The following is a 24085-nucleotide window of genomic DNA, read 5'->3' on the forward strand; positions in this document are numbered from 1 at the left end:
ATAACATTCACTTCACCAAAACCTTTCGAAACCTTCCTTGTTATTGCCGACATCATAGTCATGCGTCATTGTAGTACACGCCAAACGTAAGATCGCTTTGAGCACAGAATCGTACGCCGACGTCGTCGCCATATTTCATGTGGCAAAATGAAGCAACCGGTGTGGGTGCATCATTAATTTGTTTCTTGGAGATGCGTGTTTTATATACAGGCTAAATACATTAGGCTGAATAGTTACTTTTGATTGTACTTGGCCATTATAACATCACTTTAAGAGCAGTGAACATTGTTGTTATTGCAGATGTTATTAAATCAATTAAATGTGAGTATGATAGGGCTCTTTATTCAGAAAACCCACATGCAGCGCTGTAATAATTTCAGAAGCAAAGTAGCTAGATAATTAAATGCTCAAGGGCAAAACTGAGAAAAAAGTTCTCCATAGGGGCGAGAAAACTAAATAACTGTAAGAATAATAATGTATTTTATTGTTCATGTGTTGGATTTTTCATAATTAAGCTGGTTAGCTTTGTAGGTTTCGCTTTATATTATATAAAAACAGAGGGGAATGTAAGAAGAATAATATAGTATTTTACTATTCATGTGTTGGATTCTTGTGGACAAGGCCTGTTAGCTTTATTAGGTTATGGGCTTAGCTTTAGCTTTTTCCAAATCTACGCCCAACTTGCTTGATGTGCTTTGCTTCCACATATGTATGCTAATGGGTCACACACACACAAACACACACACACACACACCTACACACACACGCACATACATATATATACACACGCACGCACGCACGCGCACACACACGCACAAACACACCCCGCACACACACACACACACACACACACACATTACATTTCACTATAGCACTGCAGCACTGTCACTTAATTAGAGTATTTTTTCCTCTGTACTATGTACAGGCCGAAATGAGTGTTCCTCATATTTTTTATGTAGATGTAGGTTGGTGTGTATATACATGTGTATATACACATGTTACTGCGTATATCTACATAGGTTTGATCCTAAATATTTGCCGTCAATGTTATACATTAATGGCCATATTATGCCGGCGCCCCTGTGTGACCTATATCTTTGCTACTGTAACAATGAAAATTTCCCCACTGTGGGATCAATAAAGGCATTCTTATCTTATCTTATCTTATGGTAAAGGGGACCTGCTGTTTTGAATCATCTGTTTAATCTCAAGGTTCCACATGTGTTCGTTTCTGAGAAAGGACTACGATCGCGACAACGTGTTAAAAGCCAACCAATTTATTCCTGACAGAGGAGTCTATACATACTTCAGAGCTCTGGGTCACCCACTACGCCTATCTTAGCCTTAGCAGAGATGGTGTAGACCGGAACGACACAATTTCATTTCTAGACCCAGCCTTTATACAATGCATCAAAAGTGAAAGTGTAAAGATGTCTTTGTCTGGTTGGTCCAGAGTCCACTGACGTCCTTGTTGTCATGCAGAATGATGGTCGTTGCCATGGCCTCGGTTGAAGGTGGTAGACTTGTGGTTTTGCAGAACTGCTTCGTAGCGATGGTTATTTCCAACTGATGTGCCTTGTAACCTGTATCTGCACTCTACAGGAAGCTCGCAAGTAGTACATTTTCACACCTCCTCTTCACTTTACTTCATCTTTATTACAAGACAGCATTATTGTTTAAGCACAAACCAAGCCACTAGCATGATGATATAATTTTTAGCTATCAGCATCTTAAACAGAAAAAAAACATATCCCTTTAATCCCCCTTTTGATCTCTGCTAAACAGAGATCAACACTGCACCCTCTAAATGGCCACGGTTGCTCTCGTAGTCAATAAAGGCAAGACCAAATATACCATGAATAGATAATTAAGAGAAGGATACAGACGCGACATCTAACGGAGCCAGCGCGCTCACAGACCCCGCATCCTCTTTCAGGGGCAGCATCTGATATTGGCCATGGGGGTCCTTCCCCTCAAAGGCTTTGTGGACAATCCGGAGGATTAGACTCCTGAGGCAAGGAATGATACAACATCCACACAAAGCAAGCACAGCAAAGACAACCATGACGGTAGTCGCCAATGTCAGAATAAGGCCTTTCCATTTACCAAACATCCGGTTCAGCATGCTATGGAATGGGTTGTCATCTACTCCGGACATTGATTTAAGTTTAACAGACATGGCTTGCAAACCTTTCATGGCTCTGGTGATCTTTCCATCTGGTGCCGTGTTATTGGGGATGATTGTGCAACAGTGTCCCTTGATTCGAGCGCATGCACCGCCTTCTTCCGCTAACATACTATCTAGGACCAACGTGTTTTGGAATGTCATGAGAGATGTCGCTGATAGTTGTTCATGGCCGCCCTCTGCCAATTGGGAAGTGAAATTTACCAGTCTTTGAATTTGGTAATGATGGTAATTAATAAAATCAACATTTTTATTTGGGGTTACCCATATGAGAATACTCTCAAAACCCGCTGAAATTTGACAGCGAGCTTTATACTCATCTGGAACCCCTCTGGGAACTCCAATGGCATCAAGGTAGGTAGGATCCTCTCCCGCTCCCCAAGCGTTTCCACCCACGTTGAAGCCACTGACCACTCGGCGGGAGCGGGTCAAGCTTCCCCACCAGTCTTGCTCCCAGGTGAAGTCCGCCATGTGGCTGATTTCCTGCTCAGAAAGAGGCCTGATCGCCGTGGGAGCTATCATAGAGATCAAAGCACAAGTGCCAGTCCATTTCCTGGGCAGGAAATCCCACAACAGACCGTCACCACACATCCACCACAAATCGGACCTTGTCTTTCTCAACCGGGCTGCTTTATGATGGTCAATTGAAAGTGTAAAATTACAAAATTGTGGATCCAGGTGGCCAATTGATCGAGATATTTCATTATTGCAGCCCAAAGCTACCTTGCTCTCATTTTGGGAGATGCAAGGCAGGGACGGGACCATTTCCATATCATAGAGAGGAGCACCTTTTACCTTAGTCAAAGGGTACACGTGGTCCCAACGCTGGCACTCGCCTTCCAGATTGTCTTTAGTCATCAGCTGGTAGGCACAGGTTGACTCAAACTTAGTAGTAGCAGTAAAATTTTCCTGGATCACAGGGTTGACAATCCAATTGAGGTTATTCATAGTAGTACAGACAAGACAGTCCTTTTGATAGATTTTGACCGCGTCCCTTCCTTCCACAAAAATTTCTTTAAGCCACAAATTTCCTGTATTAATCCCTGCTGCTCGCCCCTGAGCCCCTTCTATCTTGTGTCGATATACCACCTCCTGAACCAAGTCATTATGTAAATCATATCCCGTTGCGTTACTGGTTCTAAAAACCACCGGATCCTCGTTTTTTGGTACTGATAAACCAGTAGTTGTTTTCATTATCGGACTAAATGATTGTTTGGTTGGATGTACCCAATTTATTATAATCTGTCCTAGTGGGTCGGCCCCTGAGGCATCTATTCCCAAGGTTAAGAGAGTGAAGGTTGGAGCTGGTTTGTTCCAGTCTCTCCACGGGATATTAGCTATGTTCGACAAGGTCAGCAGCACGGGGTGTTGTTCCCCTGGGGTTACCGGGTGTATACTACCTTTTTCCAGTTTGATCTTGTTCTTCCACTGCCAATTCCTGTCCTTTGTCGGTTCCCAGTATCCCGGTTTCGAGTAGATAATCACCTGCTTCCAGCTGAAACACAGATCCACCTGGTGGTTCGCGGTGACCTTATGGTGCACCGGGTGCCGGTTAGCTGCTCCATGTCCATCGCTCAAGGCGCACATGTAAATTTCGTACCCTGTCGGATCGCCCCAGTTTACACAATCAATCACTTTACACAAATCAAATTGGAATACCGTACTTTCCCCTAACGTATAATTCAACTCTAGGGCCCCAGTTGGCTTCGCGGCTCTCTTCGTCACTCGTTCCCCGTGGTTTGAGGGCATTCCGAAATAGATTCCTGTAACTATAATCAGACAGATCACCAGAGTCATGAATATGGCCTTCTTCGGCCAAATATACAGCATATACATATTTCCCCCTTTTGTTAAATGACCAATTTAACACTTCAACACAAATGAAAAATATATCAAAATAATTCAGGTAAGTCAAGTGGAAAACGATCTTAGCAAAAAACAGCACGTCAGCAAGTCACACAGGCAGTTTTTTTTTTTTTTTTTTTTTTTTACTCTACAAAAGAAGCTCGTGCAGGGCGTGTCTGTGACACGTGGTACCACAAGGAGACGCACAGCATGAGATGTCCGAGCTGTAACTTCAAACGGACCAATCCACCGTGGTTCAGACCACTTCCTTTGAAGGACTTTCAGGTAGACGTAAGTGGGAAGGGAAGGGTCATTGACGTGGACATCCACAGCAGCGGGACCTGAAACACAAAGTGAGGACACCAGAGATGACAGTTGCTCCCAGTAGGGCTTATAGCCCTTCGGTGGTTCCATGTCCGGCTGGAGCGAAGCCGAGGCTGGACCAGGCATCAGGCGGCCGGTCAGGAGTTCAAAAGGGCTGAACCCTGTCCGACGGTTAATTGCTTGCCTGATGGAAAACAAAGCAAGAGGCAGGGCTTGGAGCCAATTAAGCCCAGTGTGTGCACACGTTTTTGCCAGCCGTTGTTTGACTGTGCGATTCATCCTTTCTACATGGGCCTGAGACTGGGGATGGTAGACTGAGCCAAATTTATGTTTGAGTCCCAGCATGGATTCAACCGTAGCTAATGAATTAGCTGTAAAACGTGTACCGTTATCCGATCTGATTACTTGTGGAAACCCATGGGTTGGGATATAATGGTTAACTAGCGCTTTGATGACGGACGCTGCGTCCTCTTTTGCACAAGGATAGGCTTCCGGCCATCCAGAAAAGGTGTCGACAATCATTAATAGGTACCTTTTTCCTTGGACTGGGACTACCATGTCGGTGTAGTCCATTACCACCACATCATTTGGGCATCGGCCCATCTCAGTGTGTTGTGAGCCCTTCTTCGTTGTAGGGCTGACACTGAAATTCTGACATATTTCACAAGAAACACAAAACTCTTTTACCTTTTGCAGAAGATCAGGGTGCCACCAAAAACGCAGCTTGCTTAGCATCGACACGTAACGCTCATGTGTTGGGGCGTGCGCTTCCTCAATCACCGATTGCATGAACTTTCCTGTGGGTAACACTAGTCTTCTAAAACCTCTCGCTGGGCTAAACCACAGTTTCACTTTGTCTTCTCTTGCCACTTTCGTTTGTCCTCCTCTGACGCCACCTCTTGGAGATCGCGCACCACTTCAACTGTTGCTGCAGGGAGAAAGTCAATCAACTGATCCTTTTTGACAACATAACTACCTTCAACATCTGTTTGATACCCTGCTGCTTTTTTTGCTGCAGCATCAGCTGCGTCATTTCCCCGGGCTGCCAGCGTGCTTGCTTTCACATGTCCTGGACACTTGACCACTGCCACCTCCACTGGTCTATCTACAGCCTCACTTAGTCGGGCAATCGGGTCTACCTCAAACGCGACTGGAGTCACGGATGCGCATAATCCCACGTCGGCAGGCCCCTCGGACCACAGTGAGTCCGGCAGCGAATTCAGCAGCTCTTCGGTGTCCTCATGGACCGAGAGCTCTCTGCCATGGAATCGCGTCAGTGTCACATGCTCCAGCACCCCCTCGTCCATCGCGGCGCTCTGAATACAAAAACATTCAGTACTAGGAGAGTACAACACATTTGGTATTTGACCTTGTTGCCAATCGTTCGCCAAATGGCATTTCCTTACCATGGGTCCCAGTTCTCGGGCTTCATGACCTAGTGCAAGTGCAAGTGAAATGTGTGGAAAAGATGTCAGACTCATCATAAACCACTCACTCTGGTCTTTTGTCAAGTTGGAGGCAGCCGCCACTCCTTGTTTCCCGATGTAAATATCTGTACTTTTGAGCATCCAAGTTTCACCCTGCACTGACTCAAAGGCTTCTCTGTAAACCAAGTCATCATTTCTGTCATAGTACAGTGTGAGATGGAGAGGGTCGATCGGAGGGCTGTAGGAGGCAAGAGAGTCGATCCAGGGCTTCCACCGCAGGAAGGCAGAGTAGACGCCGCCTCCCACCTTTGTTTCTGGTTGAAGTCGGGCCCAATAAATGTCAGCGGTCGCTTCTGGGAGTTCATGTTGCACCATGTTCCATCCGGCGGACAATTTCTGTCCGCAGTTCATCACGGTCCCATCTGGGAACTGTATTGTCAGTCCATCTGGGCTGCAAAGGATGGTAGCCTCGGTTTTGATAAGCAGGTCTCTGCCCATCAGGTTCACTGGAGCTCCCCCTTTTGTCAGGACAAACTGGTGTTCATGTGTTTGTCCAGCAATTTCAGTCTTTAACGGTGTCGAAATCGGCAGACTCATGGGCACCCCTGTAAAGCCCATTAAGGTGGTCGTCTTCCCTGAGTGCTTGGACGCGGGAAGTGGTAGACATACAGATGAATATGTGGCACCTGTGTCCACTAGCATGTGAATGTCCGTCTTGTCCACCTTCGCGGGAATAAGAGGCTATTGGTATTCGGACCAGTCCTCGTCGCAGTAGAACTGCCTTGGCTGGTGTTGGTATGGTTGCTGCTGCCAGGGTGCCGGGCCACGTCCACCTCTGCCGCGTGGAGGCCCGTAGCCTCCTCGTTGAGTTGGGGTTCCTCCAGGCTCCACTGGAGGTCGCTGTTGCATTTGTGGGGGAACAGTGCATTGACGGTACCAGTGTCCATACTGACCGCAGTTGAAGCAAGCTTGGCCCGGTGGAGGTTGGCAGGCGTTTCCCCTGCCTCCGTTAGTGTAACCCCTACCACGACTCCCGCCTCGTCCTCTCGTCGGGCCCTGCGCCATCCACATCTGCTTTCCTGCTTCCAATTTCTTGTTCCTTTTTCCTTCTTGTTTGTTGTTAGTGGCCAATTGTCGGGCCTGGGCCAATTGTAATTTCAAAAGTTGTTCTTGCATGTCCTTTACCTCGTCTGACGCTTTGTGGTGTCTGTCAACAAAAAGTTTCAAATGGTGAGACACATGACGATTAAAGTAACTATCACCCCCTTCCATGAGGTCAGGGTCTTTCATAAGTTCAGTTTTAACTTCCGTTGGCAGTGTGTCAAGCAAAGCAATTCTATAAATAACACTCGCTTCCCGTACACGGGAGGGGTGCGACCCTGTCTTATCTGTCCAAATACTTATGCAATTTTCGAGATGAGAACTGGGATCCACGGGAGGTTTGAAGTCTGGGAGCTTCGGCACCGTCGGCGAGGAGGAAGGGAACATGTCACAGATGACCGCAAACACTGGCGGGACAAAAGGCGCAAATAAAATTTCAGATTCTACATTATTCAGACCAGATCGTGTCAAAATATCATCTGATTGGTGAACCGAAATGCAACAGGCACGAATCAATCTCACTACATCACCACATGCCAGGCTCATGCCATCCGTCAGCTTTTTCAACGCCTGGATCCATGTTTCACCGCCAGCAGCCAGTCCGGGTAGCCGCTTCTGTAAAAACTCAAGATCTTTCAAAGACAATTCTTGATATATTAACCCACCTTGTAGATTTGGGTAAAGCCGGATAAAGGGAAGTTACTGGAGGGCCGTTTTCGGGAAGGTCCGTAATTGGATCTGGGGGTCGATTTGTCGCGCTTTTTCGCGCTGAACAGCAGCCATGGCAGTGGACACTACACAAATCTCATGTACATTTCTCCGCAATTTTTCATTCTCTTCTAATTTTTTATTCAAATCTCTTTTCTCCATCCACCCTACAACACCAAGTTTATCCTTCATTTCCTTTCCCCTCTGAATAACATCTCTTTCTTCCTTTTGAAAATCACTTGCTACATGAATCAACGAACATTTCTGCCTTTCTATCTTCCTTTCCTTCTTCCATTCCGCCCACACACTTCTAAATTCTGCCAACAACTGACCTTCTATTTCAATCCACAAGTCCTCCAATGACTTCTGATAATCATTGTGAAACATATCGCATTCATTACTTGTACACTCGACTGTCCAATTTACACCCCTTGATTTTGGTAGCACACTCATCTTATTCCAAATCAAATTAAATGAAATCAAAACAAACTAAATCAAATCAAATGAAATCAAAACAAATCCAATCAAGACAAATCAGGCCAGGTCTGCTCTTACCCTGGTCAGTCAGGTCCTCTGTTACCCTGACTTTTCAACAAACTAGTAGGAACTCTGTTACCCTACTTTTGCCAGGTCCTCTGTTACCCTGGTCAGTCAGGTCCTCTGTTACCCTGACTTTACAACAAACTAGTAGGAACTCTGTTACCCTACTTTTGCCAGGTCCTCTGTTACCCTGACTTTCTAAATCGGTTTTTGGGGGTCCCAAAATCCCCAACGTGTACCGAAACGTCACAGTATGAAATCGCGTCCGATTTCAAGTCAGTCTACGACGGGACTAGTAGGAACCTTGTTACCCTACTTTTCACCAGGTCCTCTGTTACCCTGGTCAGTCAGGTCCCTTGTTACCCTGACTTTACAGCAACACAACAACAACAACACATCGTCTTAATACCCATTGACAATGAAACAATTGTACCACAAATCTCCCAAATTTCACAATTTCCAAAGTGCAGAATTTGTGATATAATCAAACAGGCTTCTGCTTACCTCGTTTTGTCGGTGCACCGGGGAGATTGCAGTCCAACTGAATCCCTGTCCACTCCTCTGTCCTTTTATCCAATGTCCTTTCTCATCACGTCGGGGTCACCAATTAAAGGGAACCTGCTGTTTTGAATCATCTGTTTAATCTCAAGGTTCCACATGTGTTCGTTTCTGAGAAAGGACTACGATCGCGACGACGTGTTAAAAGCCAACCAATTTATTCCTGACAGAGGAGTCTATACATACTTCAGAGCTCTGGGTCACCCACTACGCCTATCTTAGCCTTAGCAGAGATGGTGTAGACCGGAACGACACAATTTCATTTCTAGACCCAGCCTTTATACAATGCATCAAAAGTGAAAGTGTAAAGGTGTCTTTGTCTGGTTGGTCCAGAGTCCACTGACGTCCTTGTTGTCATGCAGAATGATGGTCGTTGCCATGGCCTCGGTTGAAGGTGGTAGACTTGTGGCTTTGCAGAACTGCTTCGTAGCGATGGTTATTTCCAACTGATGTTCCTTGTAACCTGTATCTGCACTCTACAGGAAGCTCGCAAGCAGTACATTTTCACACCTCCTCTTCACTTTACTTCATCTTTATTACAAGACAGCATTATTGTTTAAGCACAAACCAAGCCACTAGCATGATGATATAATTTTTAGCTATCAGCATCTTAAACAGAAAAAAACCATATCCCTTTAATGGCAATAAAGTACTAAGCTGAAAATCAAATGTCCAATGGCAACACATCACAAAAATCAGTCGGGTTTGCCAGCAAGCATATTGAACCCAAAATGGAAATGAAGTGAAACGTTTTTGTTTTATAAAAAAACAAAACTTCAGATTTTAGGTTGTCAAATGTGAATGGATTATGACTTCTGTGAATGTTGAAAACTTGGTGCAGACACTCATGGACAATAATTAGCAGAGCTGGGCATTCCTCCTATGTTACAGACCGGTCCATCTATCCACCTATGACAGACACCCATTTTGTAGGCAATAAACGAAACACTGGAAACTTAAAAGGATAGACGGACTATGCGTAGTCGGAAGCGCAATTTTTCCGTCTATGTAAACGTCTATCGTCTATCTTCACAGTGAGGCTTTAATGGCCGCAGTGAGGCTTCCGTTCCCGGTTGTCCGCGGCCAACCGCTTTTTGACAGCTTCTGATAATAAATATTTATATATGAATAATACGTATCTGGCGGCACGGTGGTCGACTGGTTAGCACGTCCGCCTCACAGTTCAGAGGTCGTGGGTTCGATCCCGGCTCCGGCCTCCCTGTGTGGAGTTTGCATGTTCTCCCCGTGCCTGTGTGGGTTTTCTCCGGGTACTCCGGTTTCCTCCCACATTCCAAAAACATGCGTGGTAAGTTGATTGGACACTCTAAATTGCCCCTAGGTGTGATTGTGAGAGCGGATGGTTGTCTCTTGTGTGCCCTGCGATTGGCTGGCAACCAATTCGGGGTGTCCCCTGCCTACCAAAGACAGCTGGGATAGGCTCCAGCACGCCCCGCGACCCTTGTGAGGATAAGCGGTACAGATAATGGATGGATAATACGTATCTACTTTCTATAATAACCAGATCCTGAAATGATAGATGTGACATATGGGCATGGGTATATTGTTGATGGAATAACATCTCCAAGTTAATGTCTAATTATCAGAGTTGGGCATTTTACAAAAATTTCCCGGTAACATACATTTTGGCCACAGAACCTAAATAATTAAACAAAACATGTTTTATTTAAAGTCCCTGATAGTGTAGTGGTACACACGCCTGAGTTGTGTGCGGGCAGCGTGGGAACGATTCCCCCTCAGTGACAGTGTCTATGTGTGCCCTGCGACTGGCTGGCGACCAGTTCAGGGTGTAGTCTGCCTTCGCCCATTGACGGCTGGGATAGGCTCCAGCAACTCCCCACGACCCTGTATAGGATAAGCGGTTTGGAAGATTACATTGTTTTATTTACAAACAAACAAATAAATAAATATGTACTTTGTATGTATGTATGTATGTAGGTAGGTAGGTAGCAGAGCTGGGCACTTGACTCTTTATTGCTGGTCCGGCCGCGACCCTCCACACTTGACCTGGGTTGAAGCGACGCCCCCCGACTTGTTGAATATGGCCGGAGGGTCGCGGTCGGAAGGGTACCCAGGTCAAGGGTGGAGGGTTGCGGCCGGACCAGCAAAAAATGGTCAAGTGCCCAGCTCTGCAACTGCCGCAATGATTCACTTGACCAACGCATTGTGCTGTTGGCGACAGGGCTGCAACACATTCCACCCACACATCAGGATTTGTTGCTGCTCTGATCGAAGAAAAAGAGCAACAAAGTTGTGGAGGTGTATGCATTCATGGAGCAGCGCAACGTTTTGTACATAGACACTGGCAGAGCGGCTGAATGCCCAGGGGAGAAGGACGGAGCTACCTTTAAGCACCATTAATGCAAAGAAGCGAGTGGAGAACTATATTCTTACTGACTTGGAGGTCAGTGGGTTGGATATGCAGTCAAAACTGCACTTGGTTGGATTCTGAACGGTCCACTGGAGAAGCCTACCAACACCACAGTAGACAGTCATGAACATTCAGTGAACAGAGTTACTGTGGACAACGAGAATACAGAACAGCTACTTCTTCAGCAATGCTGTATAACCACGACTTTCCTGAGTGGAGGTGTGACGACAAGTCAGAGATGTCACGAGGACTACCGTTTTATGGAATTCGTGTCAGGCTCTGCTTGCCACATGGATGGACATTACTACAGACATCTACCGCTGAAGAAAGCAAATGCCCAAATGCCAAACAACCGAAGTGCTGTCGTGCAACGAGCATGAAACCTCAAAACTAAATTGAAGAAGAAATCCTGAACTTCATGCTGAGTACACCAGCTTCATGAGCGAAATGGTGAACGCAGGATATGCAGTGAAAGTACCACAAAGATACACACGCTCGAGTTGTGTGCGGGCAGCGTGGGATCGATTCCCGCTCAGTGACAGTGTCTGTGTGTGCCCTGCGACTGGCTGGCGACCAGTTCAGGGTGTAGTCTGCCTTCGCCCGTTGACGGCTGGGATAGGCTCCAGCAACTCCCCGCGACCCTGTACAGGATAAGCGGTTTGGAAGATGAAGATGACTACCACAAAGACACATGAACCGCCAGGGTGGCCGAATATACAATACAATACAATACAACATATATTATTACACACATTATTTATATAGCGCATTTCATAACTAGAAACTAGAGCTGTAACAAAGCACTTTTCATACAAACAATAAAAAGGCCATACTACAACAAGTGGAATGAATAAATTAACATAAAACACTATATACAATAGACACCCGAAAAGAGCCAAAAATTTCAGGTCTGATCAAAAGCCAGAGAATAGAAATGTGTCTTCAACCAGGTTTTTAAAATGGTCAGAGAGGGGGCTTGCCTCACATCCAATGGGAGGTCATTCCAAAGGGAAGGACCAGCAGCCGGCAAAGCTTGATCCCCTCTGAGGCTCCGCTTGGTCCTCGGCACCTCGAGCAGCGCCTGGTCCGCAGACCTGAGGCTGTGGGAAGGTGCGTAGGAGTGGAGGAGCTCAGGAGCGCCGGGACGAGCCCATTTAATGACTTATAGACATATAGAAGAATCTTAAATTGAAAACTGTTATGTGCTCCATCTTCCGAGCTCCAGTTAGTAGGCGAGCAGCAGCATTTTGGACCAACTGGAGACATTTGAAAGAGGACTGGCTGACTCCAAAATAAAGTGCATTACAGTAATCTAGCCGAGATGTAACAAAGGCATGGATAACTGTTTCTAAGCACTGATGGGAAAGGAGGGGCTTTTCCTTATCCAGCTGTCTAAGGTGAAAAAAGCTCGAATTTACAACAGCACTGATTTGCTGGTCCAATTTAAGATCACTGTCCATTTTAAAACCAGAGTTTGAGACTGTTTGCTTTAGATATGAAGCCAGGGGGCCCAGGTCAACAAGATGGGATGCAGACGAGCCACTGGGCCAAAGACCATAACTTCTGTTTTCTGTTCATTGAGAAACGCCCCGTGTGTTTTTTGACTGCGCGGCCAGCTATCAAGGAGTCTCAGTGAACAGTGAGCTTCTACAAGGACTAGACTTAACCTTGATCGGAATGTTGACTCGCTTCAGACCAGAGCCAATCACCACGATGGCTGATATCGAAAAGATTGACGACCAAGTGAGTGTTCCTGAAGAAAACACCAATCTCATTCGTTTCCTGTGGTGGCTGAGGGATACCTCACCCATGATGTCGCTGAGTAAAATGATCAATATTAGATTTGAGTTGTCATGGCAACCAATTGAAGACAATACTAGCGCCAGCTACAAGTGCTATATACCGGTAAATAAATGTGATTGATATTCTGGAAGCGATGGGTGCGTGAGTATCTCCCGCTCTTACAAGAATGTCAAAAGTGGACGCAGCTCAAGAAGAACCTGTCTACTGGAGACATTTTCATGATAATGGATGAATCAGCACCCCATGGCTTATGGTTGCTTGGAAGAGTCGCTTGTATTATTCCTAACGCACAGGGGCACGTGAGGCGCGTGATGGTCAAAGACAAACACCCTGGAAAGACCCATTGACAAGTTATGTCTTATCTGTGAGGTGGACAGTTAAAGGATTTTTTTTTTATTTGTTGTATCAGTTGTACATTGTACATTATTGTATAACATTTGCTTACTTATAGTGTAGTGATTAAGTTTCTAGTTACATTACTGTAACGTTAACTGTAATGTTGTTTAGTGTTTTGGTCGGGATAGCAATTTACTAAAATTTAATTTGGCTCGCGGCACGGTGGTCGACTGGTTAGCACGTCCGCCTCACAGTTCAGAGGTTGTGGGTTCAATCCCGGCTCCGGCCTCCCTGTGTGGCGTTTGCATGTTCTCCCCGTGCCTGCGTGGGTTTTCTCCGGGTCCTCCGGTTTCCTTCCACATTCCAATAACATGCATGGTAAATTGATTGGACTCTCTAAATTGCCCCTATGTGTGATTGTGAGTGCGGGTGTTTGTCTCTGTGTGCCCTGCGATTGGCTGGCAACCAATTCGGGATGTCCCCCGCCTACTGCCCGAAGACTGCTGGGATAGGCTCCAGCACGATAATGGATGGATGGATGAATTTGGCTCTAATTTGTTTAAGTAATTGTAAGCCTGCTTGCCTTCCAATTAGGGACCCGAAATGTGAGAGCCAGCGCTTTAAGGAAGTATATTTTTTATGTATTTGAATTTCATAGATAGGAACATATTGAGATTGTTTTGTGCCTACAGGTAAATGACGGGATTGAGACATTTTTGTTGCAAATTATTGTTTAGTTAGTTTGATCATTCTGATTAGAGATTTACTGCGCATGCGCGACTGAATTGTACCCCTGTGCGGACTCAGAGGAGTGGTAGACAGTGTGCTGGTAGTCACGGAAGCAAAACAGCTTTTGACTGTTCCCGTAGTTTAACTACATGTTACCCACCCATTGTACTGAACGACATTGCTCCCTTTGTTGGACTGCAAAACCCTTAAAATTTAAAATTGGAAATCCTAAGCTCCAATCCTCTACATTTGTTGAAATAGTTGAAAAACCTCTTCTGGTGAAGTTGTCTAAATCGGAAGATTTACCCCTGCCTCAAAGACCTTGAATTTTGCCCATAAGAGACCCAAGGTGTATTTTTTGTCGAGAGGAAACGGTGACATAATGATTGAAATTTGCATTTAAATAACAGTTTTAACATCCATCCATCCATTATCTATACCGCTTATCCACACAAGGGTCGCGGGGAGTGTTGGAGCCTAACCCAGCTGTCTTCAGGCAGGAGGCGGGTGACACCCCGAATTGGTCGCCAGCCAATCTCAGGGCACACAGAGATAAACAAACATCCGCACTAACAACCACACTTAGGGGTATTTAAGAGTGCCCAATCAACCTACCATGCATGTTTTTGGAATGCGGGAGGAAACCGGAGTACCCGGAGAAAACCCACGCAGGCATGGGGAGAACATGCAAACTCCACAGAGGAAGGCCGGTGCCAGAATGGAACCCACAACCTCTGAACTGTGAGGCGGACATGCCAGTCGACCACCGTGCCTCCCCAGTTTTGACATCAAAATATTAAATTGTCTGATAAACCTTAACACTGACTGTTAAATGTTGTTGGACTGTCTCTTCAACTGTATGTTAAACTGTTACACGGTCTTCAAAAATCTTCTTTTTGGTGTCCAAATAGGAATTCTGTAGAATGTCGCAAAATAACTTGAAAGAGAAGTTGCTGAGAAATTGCTGCTCATCACTGGTTAGCTCATGCTGAGCAAAAAGAAATGCCTTATCATCCTCATTTGTGACAATGTTTAAGGCATAATTTCTTAAAGACTTCTTCAGGAATTGCCTGAGCATCACCCTGCCCCTTGTTGTATTTGACATTCCTTAACTCATTGAGAGGTTATTCTATTTTTGCCAGGGTAGTGTCTCTTCATTGCAATGGTCAATCACAATGTTCAACGGATCATTCACTGCCTCCTTCACAGACTTCTTGTTTTGCTCAATATGGGAGATAAAAAGTCCAAGTACTTCTTCAGAGTGAAGTTAAGAGCCACAGATGTCTTCAATTGGAGCAATCAAATAATTCTGCTTAGCTGCAGCCATTATTTAAAGATAACACCTTAGTCAAATGCCAAATCAAAACATCATGCTGTATAACAACATGACTACAGTGCAAAACCAGATATGAACCAAAACCCTTATGTATTGATTTGGTTTACAATATTTGACCACAATGACAAGGTTGGTTTTGGAAAATTCCATCCCTGGACACAGTGGAATTGAGGAAACAAGGAGCATTTTAAACTTCAGCACTGATATGTTATTGTCCTTTAGTCAGCCATAAAACGAGATGAGGCTAAACTTCGAGATCATATAGGCAGGGGTAAGTCTTGTCAGAACTGGGAAAATTTCCAACTATTCCAACAAATTCAGGGGATTGGTGCTGAAAAAATATGAATTTTAAAATGTAACCTTTGGAAGGACCACCCTAATGTATGTGTGTGTGTATATAATATATATATATATATATATATATATATATATATATATATATATATATATATATATATATATATATATATATATATATATATATATATATATATATATATATATATATACGTGTGTGTGTGTGTTTGCATGTGTGTGGGGGGGGCGTGTGTGTGTGCTTCTGAGAGAGAGTGGGGAGAGAGAGTTAACATTGGTAAGTTCTTAAAGAGATTATTCATGAAGTTTAACTTCATAAATAATCTTAGTTTAGTCCATCTACTGACATAATGGGGAAGATTGGCCACATTCAATATGGCGAAGGCGCTGACGTACGGTGACAACAGGCTCACCATTTCAATGAGGAATCTGTATCATGGCTATAGCTGCAGGTACAGTAGCCGGTGGTTGCGTATTTGTTGAGCGCCTCGGAAAAAAACGTTCACTTTCCAAGCACATGCACGGCAGTTAATGTTTAATAAGGCAATTACGCCACGGATGTTAAACTTACTTCTCTTTAAGACAACCGAAGCACGGATAAAGCAGACTTTGCTCTCAATCTACCCAGGCAGAATGGCCGCTATGCGGGCAGCTAAACAAGCGCTTAGGAAAGAAATAAAGCGTCGTGTTGCACTGTTAAGTGAGCAGGAGAAACACCAACAATCTTTAATTGTTTGCCAAAAGGTAAGAAAATGGTAACCTGACACTAATGTAAAGACGGTGTTTTTTTGCTTACCACTGCCGTAACTAACGTAAATAATCGGTGAAAGTGGGACATTTGCGCCATTCCAGAATTAGAGGACATTTGAGCTTCAAAATGCTTGAAACATAGACCTTCACTTTTCTCATTTTCTGCTAATAATACTATTAATTAAAAAAAAGAAAAGACAAATAACAGTTTCTAAAGTCCGAATAAATTGGAGGAGATGCAACACTGTTAATCGAGTGCACATATGTCCAATTCAAGGCCCGCGGGGCACAGGCACATCCGGCCCGCGAGAAGGTTTTCTACGGCCCCTGGGATGATATTTCTTTATTATTAGATCCGGCCCGCAGCAAGCCGGTGTGGGTAGCAGAAGTGATCGGGTCCTTTGCGCCTGCTGTTGACGTCACGCTTTAACATTTATTGTAGCGTCTTCCAAGAATACAGACGTTGTTTAATTATCACATTTTATTAGTCCAACCGGCTACTGTGGGCCGCAGTCGACACCAATACTGTACGACAACCGTTCAGTCATGCTCTCCTTCGTCCTCCGCTACTGTCGCTCACATGCCCTCCGATCAAGCGAACCGCATGATGCATTCATTAACCTCGGAAACAACATAAAAGACACAAATTCGACCACAACACAGATAACCCAAATCGTTACACTATTTCTGAAACATATTTGTTTGCATCTATGTTTGCCACCCCCTGGCTGTTGTTATAACGAACATTACCGCTACTTTTGCGAGGATCGTCCTTCGGTCGTCTAGATGCCGACTCCAGACTTCACGTCACTTGGTGGCTTTCAGAATCGGATTGTGGTGAAATGTTATTCGGAGTAAAACACACTTTATTAAGAAATACTTCATGTTAGAAATCTCACATTTTATTATTAATAATTATTGGCATTTGATATTTTCATTGAGTTTCGATGAAGTACTGAGATGTCCCACACTGTGAGCAGGCATTGGACGCTCCTCGAGCGCCAAGTGTTGATAGCGAGGGACGTGGTTTCTTTTCTTTCTCCTCCTTCGACACAGCTAGCTAGTAGTTTGTTCGTGCCAGCAAACGCAGTAGTTGCAGATTTCCCGTGTTTCACCACGTTTGTTGTTGTGTGTAAATGTTAAAAGGTGAGTTTAATCATTTAGGTTCGTGTCAGGTAACTGCTGTACATAATAGCCTAGATATGTTCTCGTGAGTGATGTCACGTTGATGAACACTAGTTAGTTATTTCGGCTTACTCTTACTATTACTATTCTAGTGATGAAACGTGTGGATGTTTATTGTTACTGTATGTATTGTTTGGCTGTTAAGTTGCTTAATACAGTGAATTGTAATGTTTAGGCATATTGTTAACTAATGTATATGCATTGGATGATGTTGCTAGGTTATCCTTTGTTTGTGTTGTTGCAGACCACAAAATAGACGTGTCAAGTGGAATACGGGCCTGTGTCCTCTGACAGGAGCACCTACATCCATACTATTCACTACAGTCTATGTTATAAAAATGTTAAAAATAGAAGAATACCTTTACTCAAAACCAGGGGTGTCTGTCACCCCCCTGGCTGCTGTGCTTATATGTTCAGAGTTACTAAATAAAAAATAAAATAAAGTACATTACTGCTACTTTTGCGAGGCAGCTCGTACGTCACTTCCGCTTACGACCCGAGAAGAAGCCGCTGCCCGTCTTGTGAAACAAGATCAGTGGAACGTTTGCGTTTCTCCTGCCAAACTGGAAACAATTTTCTGGTTGACTCGGGCTGCAAGATTGTATGAACTGTACATAATGGGAAGTAAAGCAGAGAGGATCATATGATTGGTATGATGTCTCCAGCTGACTCTATTTTAGAGTGGCAAGGTATGGATGTAGGTGCTCCTGTCAGAGAACACAGGCCCATAAAAGGCCGAAAAAACTAACTAGTGTTCACCGTGACATCACTCACGAGAACATATCTAGGCTATTATGTACAGCAGTTACCTGACACGAACCTAAATGATTAAACTCACCTTTTAACATTTACACACAACAACAAACGTGGTGAAACACGAGAAATCTGCAACTACTGCGTTTGCTGGCAAGAACAAACTACTAGCTAGCTGTGTCGAAGGAGGAGAAAGAAAAGAAACCACGTCTCTCGCTATCAACACTTAGCGCTCGAGGAGCGTTCAATGCCTGCTCACAGTGTGGGACATCTCAGTATTTCATCGAAACTCAATTAAAATATCAAATGCCAATAATTACTAATAATGAAATGTGATATTTCTAACATGAAGTATTTCTTAATAAAGTGTGTTTTACTCCGAATAACTTTTCACCACAATCCGATTCTTGAAGCCACGAAGTGACGTGAAGTCCTGAGTCGGCATGTAGACAACCGAAGGACGAAAGTAGCAATAATGTTCGTTATAACAACAGCCAGGGGGTGGCAAACATAGATGCAAACAAATATGTTACAGAAATAGTGTAATGAATTGGGTTATCTGTGTTGTGGTCGAATTCGTGTCTTGCCAAGTTGTGTTGTTTCCGAGGTTAATGAATGCATCGTGCGGCTCGCTTAATGGGAGGGCATGGGAGCGACAGTAGCGGAGGACGAAGAGGAGATCATGACTGAACGGTTGTCGTACTGTATTGGTGTCGGCTGCGGCCCACAGTAGCCGGTTGGACTAATAAAATATGATAATTAAACTACGTCTGTGTTCTTGGAAGACGCTACAATATATTTTAAAGCGTGACGTCATCAGCAGGCGCGAAGGACCCGATCACTTCTGCCACCCACACTGGCTTGCTGCGGGCTGTGGACCTGATCTAATGATAAAGCAATATTATCCCAGGGGCCGTGGAAAACCTTATTGCGGGATGTGGCCCTGCGGGCCTTGACTTTGACACATGTGCTCTAAACCATTCTTTTGGAAAACTGTTTGATGATGTCAAGTCCACCGTATCATGTGATTCACTGCTTCTTCTTTGACCATGTGAAAAAGATTATGGTAACAGGGTTGTGTGCATGTTATGGGACACATGTTCCATGAATAATAATTATTATTTGAAAATAGTTTATTAAAACATGTGTTCACATAGTTACCAAAGACAGCAATGATACAAATAATACAAAAACAAATTTAAATGTAATTTTAAATGTTTAATTTGAGATTCAATTTGGTCATTAGGAGGGCGGGACAAGACAAAATGGCATTTTAGGGGGTACTTCAGACTTTTTTGGTATTTTAAAAACTATTTTCAAGCATTCTTTTCTCAAATTTGATGGGTCGGACGTTAAATGTCCTTCAGTTCTGGAATGACCCAATGTTAATCATTCAAATGCAATTGCGTGGTCTTACACAAATAAAACGCCCATTTTTGTACCACTGACTTTGGTGACGTTAATACACACGGGTGGGTGTCGATTGCATCGGTTGATTGGTTTTTAATGTAAGTTTAGGAACTTGCTTTGCCCAGTTTTGAACTGTTTCAAAATATTACCGACCGCATAAAAGTTATTTTCCACATCATAGGCGATTGCACAATTCCATACGTAATTTAAAGAAGAATTTGAGCTATTTTTGGGACAGCAAATTCAACCCCTATAGATGATAGTAATACAAAGGGTGGGGGGTGGAGAAATAAGATACAGTGTAGTACAAAGGTTTAAATGATTTTGTGCAATAAGAATATGGTTATATCCATGAAAATATTTTTTGGAATGTCTATTGGCACTTTTTTTGACAGCATAACAGCTCAATACGTCACAGACATGATAATGCAATAAGTGAAATCTGATATACTGTAGCGACACTATTTAAATATTCTTTAGGTATGTTTCTGTAACATTCACAGCACCTATTTTTTTAAAATGTCTTTAAACACACATTTAAATATTTGAACACCTTTCGAGAGAGAGCAAGAGCAATCGATAGCACATAAGCATTGTGCAGTTTACCTTCTTTGTGTTTACAGTACCAGATCCCAAAGAAAAAAAAAAAAACTTATCTCACAATATACACCATCTAGTGGTTGAAAGTGGAATTAACACTGATCCAAAATTAAGTAAAAAATATTAACTGTACAAAAACAATCTGTGAAATAGCGGGACCGCAAACCAGGAACCCGTGATAGAGGGACGTTTACTGTATTGTTAAGGTGACACACCATCATTGGAGGTGGACTTATTGTTTTGTTCCAGTGCTTATTGAGCGTTTGAATGGAGAATCTTCCTCATCTAACTGCCAACATGGCGGACAAACAAAAACTGATCACGTGATGAGAAATTATATAAGCGGAGATGATGAAAACCATTGATGGCGAAATGAAGCTTCATGAAGCACTGAAGCTTTCCAGCCAATTGGTTTGCACATGGTTCAAAGCTTCATAGTGCTTCATTTGCTCTTTAGCGCATCAAGTGGTCAATAACACCTAGAGGTAAAATATATAGAGCGAAATAAGATTGTAGACTAAACAGTGACAAGACATCCATAAGTAGCAATGTTGTAGTTTTAGCAGTAGGTGTGTAGTGAAACAGCATAAGTAAAAGATATAACATTGTAAGCAGAGCTGGGCATTCTGTCCCAGGGACGGAACCGTCCGTTCCTGACGGACGCTCATTTTGTGGTCGGACAGAGGATGAGAACTCTTTTAAAAAGGATGGATTAAGCATGGACGGAGGTAGGTTTTCATCCGTGCCTCTAATCGTCAGCTCAAGTCCCGGTTTGACGTGTTGTGTTGGGTTCTTTTAAAAAGAAAGACTGCCAAGCTAAGCTTGCTCAACACTGGAGTGCTCTTTTTCATGTGCGTTCCCTCTCTGCAGTATTGTTCGCACAGGCATAGTCTGCTCACTAGTGGATGCCCATTTCACTGGAAGGAAAAAAAAACACTGAAAGCATATGACCCGGAAGCGGAAGATGTTTGTTCTCCTCCTAAAATCACATTGCCTTATTTTGCAACAATTATTTTTATTGTCAAATAACGCAGTAAAACGTGAAAACGTGCAACAAAACCCAATAGTATTGGGTTATTTTACAAACTTAAATATTCTCGTGATGCCATTATATTTCTTCATCATCTTCATTGCATCATGATAGTGGTTGCTGGCAGCTAAAAATCTTAGTTCAACAGTTGTAAACAATTTAATCCACTCAGGATACTCCCAGTCGGTAAATGGATGTGCATAGGAAATTAGCCAGCTACTGAGCTTGAAATAATGTCACGCACGAATGCTTTTTTGGGGCGGGTATCTGGCAGACGAAATGGTCGTGGACGGAGGTCGGACAAAAAAGGGTAGTGCCCAGCTCTAAAACTGTCAAAATCTATGAAGGGGATCGAACCACGGACACTGTGACTGGAAGAACAACGCTCTTTCAACTGAGGCAGCTGAAAATATGTGTATGCAGGCTTGCAACAAGGAAACATAAAGATACAGTGACTAAATACAGGCCGCAAACAAAAATAATGGTAATCCTACACTCATTCTTTTCTCACGGACAGAGCGGCTCTCTAACTAGCCAACTAATTTAAAGATAACAACAAACGCCGACAACACCCGCAAAGCGGCGTGAGGTATCAAGTGTTATTATGAGGTAACAATACGTTGAATGAGCCAATGACGTCATCCGCACAAACCCAAGTCTCGCTTGTCATCGGTCACGTGATTTTGTTGGAAACGACACACACTCCGAATTGGGGCTTCATTTGGCACACCCACTCTTGCTTGAGACACGCTCCGAAGCCTCGGCACAACTCATAACATCTCACTGATGAAAACCGCAAGACCAGAGCCAACAATAATTCAAACTGAGAAACTTCTAATTGTGAGGCATCAATGGTAATCTCTCCTGCGACTGTGCTATTGAATCTAATTGTCTTGCCCTGTTTATTTCTTTCAGCTCATTCGACACCCAAAATACGTGGCTTGTAAACGTATCGCAGTGTTTCTCAGCATGGCTGATGAAGTGCAGACTGAGGAAATCATCAAAGATGTGTTTAGAGTGGGTAAAAGCTGCTTCCTCCCCAGATATGAGCATAGCAGAAACCACATGGACATGCTGAAGCTCGAAAGTATGCAGGACATGGCCACATTAGCCAAGACATCTTGGAATATCCTACAGCCTGCTGACGATGACAATAGCAGAGAAGAAGCTTTTTCTGGGGGTAGACATTCTCTGCATATTATTTATTCATTGATGTTTTTGTTTACCTCCGTATTTGAAAATGGTAAAATAATTCACAAATTAATTAAAAAAAAAAAATCATACTGTATACTAAAATAGGGTTTGGCTTTTAGCTCCACAATAACTTAACCGCAAATCCACGTTAGAACCTGTATGACTTCACTTGGAACAAATGATAACACTCACTTAACCAATATTTTCTAGGAGGTCTGGATCTCATCTTGATGCCAGGTCTCGGGTTTGACCTGTCCGGGAAGCGTCTGGGCAGGGGCAAGGGTTTCTATGACACCTATCTGGAGCGCTGCATCCAGCACCCCAAAGGGAAGCCCTACACCATCGCTTTGGCCTATAAAGAGCAATTGTGTCAGGACATTCCTGTTGATGACAACGATGTGCTCATTGATGAAGTACTTTATGAAGATGACAATTAAACAATGCTGCTCGGCACTGCACCAGCATATTTAAAATTTTTGCACTCAGTGTTTCAACGAAGTAGCGTGGCTGCTTGCATTAAAACAGAAGCATCACGGAGATTGGTGGCTGTGAGTCGGCAGGTCAACCATACTGATGATGCAATCATCAAAGTGTCCTTGAGTTTATGTTGCTTACACAGAAGTCGTTCACATGTTCAAAACTCTACTGGAAAAACACAAGTGTAATTCATGCATGGATGTGCACGCTGGTGAGGAAAAGTGAAAAGTAAACAAATGATTAAATAAAATAATTTTCAATCACGTTCTCTGGTCTGTGCTTTCCATTGGTTTTATTTAAAAGTCTAATATTAATCTCATTGTGAAAAATGCTGAATTTACGTTTTTCCGGTTCAAATACATTCCATAGAGGCTCCTTGTGCAGTACCGTCCACCTGAGATTGTGCAATCCCATACTGAAATGGGAGCTAGCAAAGATCAACAGACCATCTATTGGTAAAATTATGCTACTACAGATGGATGGTACAAAACAGGAGGCTTTTGGTTATGTAGTGTTACTGTTCTCGTCAGGTCACCTTTATTAAACATTACATACGGAAAGTATTCACAGCGCTTCACTTTCTCCATATTTCATTCAAAAATAGGATAAATCAATTTTTCTAGTCAGGATTGAGGGAATAATAAACGTAGCAATGCACAGGGGCATCCTAGACCTAGATTAAAGCCTGCTCCATCTTTCAGAGCTCAGTCTTGGATTCGATGGAACATTTCTGGAGAGATCTGAAAATGACGCTTGAGAGGTGCTGCGTAGAGGAATGGGCGAAACTTCCCAAAGATAGATGTGCCACGCTTGTGGCATCATAATCAAAAAGACTTGAGGCATTACTGCCAAAGGTGCACCAACAAAGTATTGAGCAAAGCCTATGAATAGTTACATACATGTGGTATCTTGTTTTTTTTTTGTAGTTTTCACTTGCAAATTCTCCCCACTGCCCCCACCCAAAAAAAAGTTTTTCCACATCATTATGGGTTGTTGTTTGTAAAAGTTTGAGGGGGAAAAATCCACTTTGGGATAAAGCTGTTACAAAAAAAAGTGGAAAAAGTGAAACTGAATATTTTCTGGATTGCAT

The 24085-nt window shown here is 43.5% G+C and overlaps 3 protein-coding genes and 1 long non-coding RNA gene across 4 annotated transcripts; 1 reads left to right on the plus strand and 3 right to left on the minus strand.

Annotated features, from left to right (window-relative positions):
- Positions 1-1261: 1261 nt before the first annotated feature.
- LOC147150650 (uncharacterized) lies at positions 1262-6506 on the minus strand. The gene is made up of 2 exons (XM_086026347.1): positions 5761-6506; positions 1262-5670 (listed from the first exon to the last, which is right to left on the minus strand). The coding sequence occupies exons 1-2, from the start codon at positions 6481-6483 to the stop codon at positions 5203-5205; spliced, it is 1191 nt and encodes a 396-aa protein (XP_085882473.1). The 5' UTR covers positions 6484-6506; the 3' UTR covers positions 1262-5202.
- LOC147150651 (uncharacterized) lies at positions 1262-7575 on the minus strand. The gene has a single exon (XM_086026348.1). It carries the CDS (start codon positions 7426-7428, stop codon positions 6523-6525), a length of 906 nt encoding a protein of 301 aa, XP_085882474.1. The 5' UTR covers positions 7429-7575; the 3' UTR covers positions 1262-6522.
- Positions 1262-9307, minus strand: LOC147150652 (uncharacterized). The gene is made up of 2 exons (XR_015086250.1): positions 8635-9307; positions 1262-4371 (listed from the first exon to the last, which is right to left on the minus strand). It is a non-coding gene; the product is annotated as an uncharacterized LOC147150652 (long non-coding RNA).
- Positions 9308-16038: 6731 nt separating this feature from the next.
- On the plus strand, positions 16039-23258 carry mthfs (5,10-methenyltetrahydrofolate synthetase (5-formyltetrahydrofolate cyclo-ligase)). Its single transcript, XM_086026892.1, has 3 exons — positions 16039-16340; positions 22240-22504; positions 22729-23258. Exons 1-3 carry the CDS (start codon positions 16128-16130, stop codon positions 22953-22955), a joined length of 705 nt encoding a protein of 234 aa, XP_085883018.1. The 5' UTR covers positions 16039-16127; the 3' UTR covers positions 22956-23258.
- Positions 23259-24085: the final 827 nt, after the last annotated feature.

Source organism: Filicampus tigris, chromosome 3 (genome assembly GCF_054856515.1).
Source record: "Filicampus tigris isolate MCC_2025a chromosome 3, RoL_Ftig_1.0, whole genome shotgun sequence".
Classification (NCBI taxonomy): Eukaryota; Metazoa; Chordata; class Actinopteri; order Syngnathiformes; family Syngnathidae; genus Filicampus; species Filicampus tigris.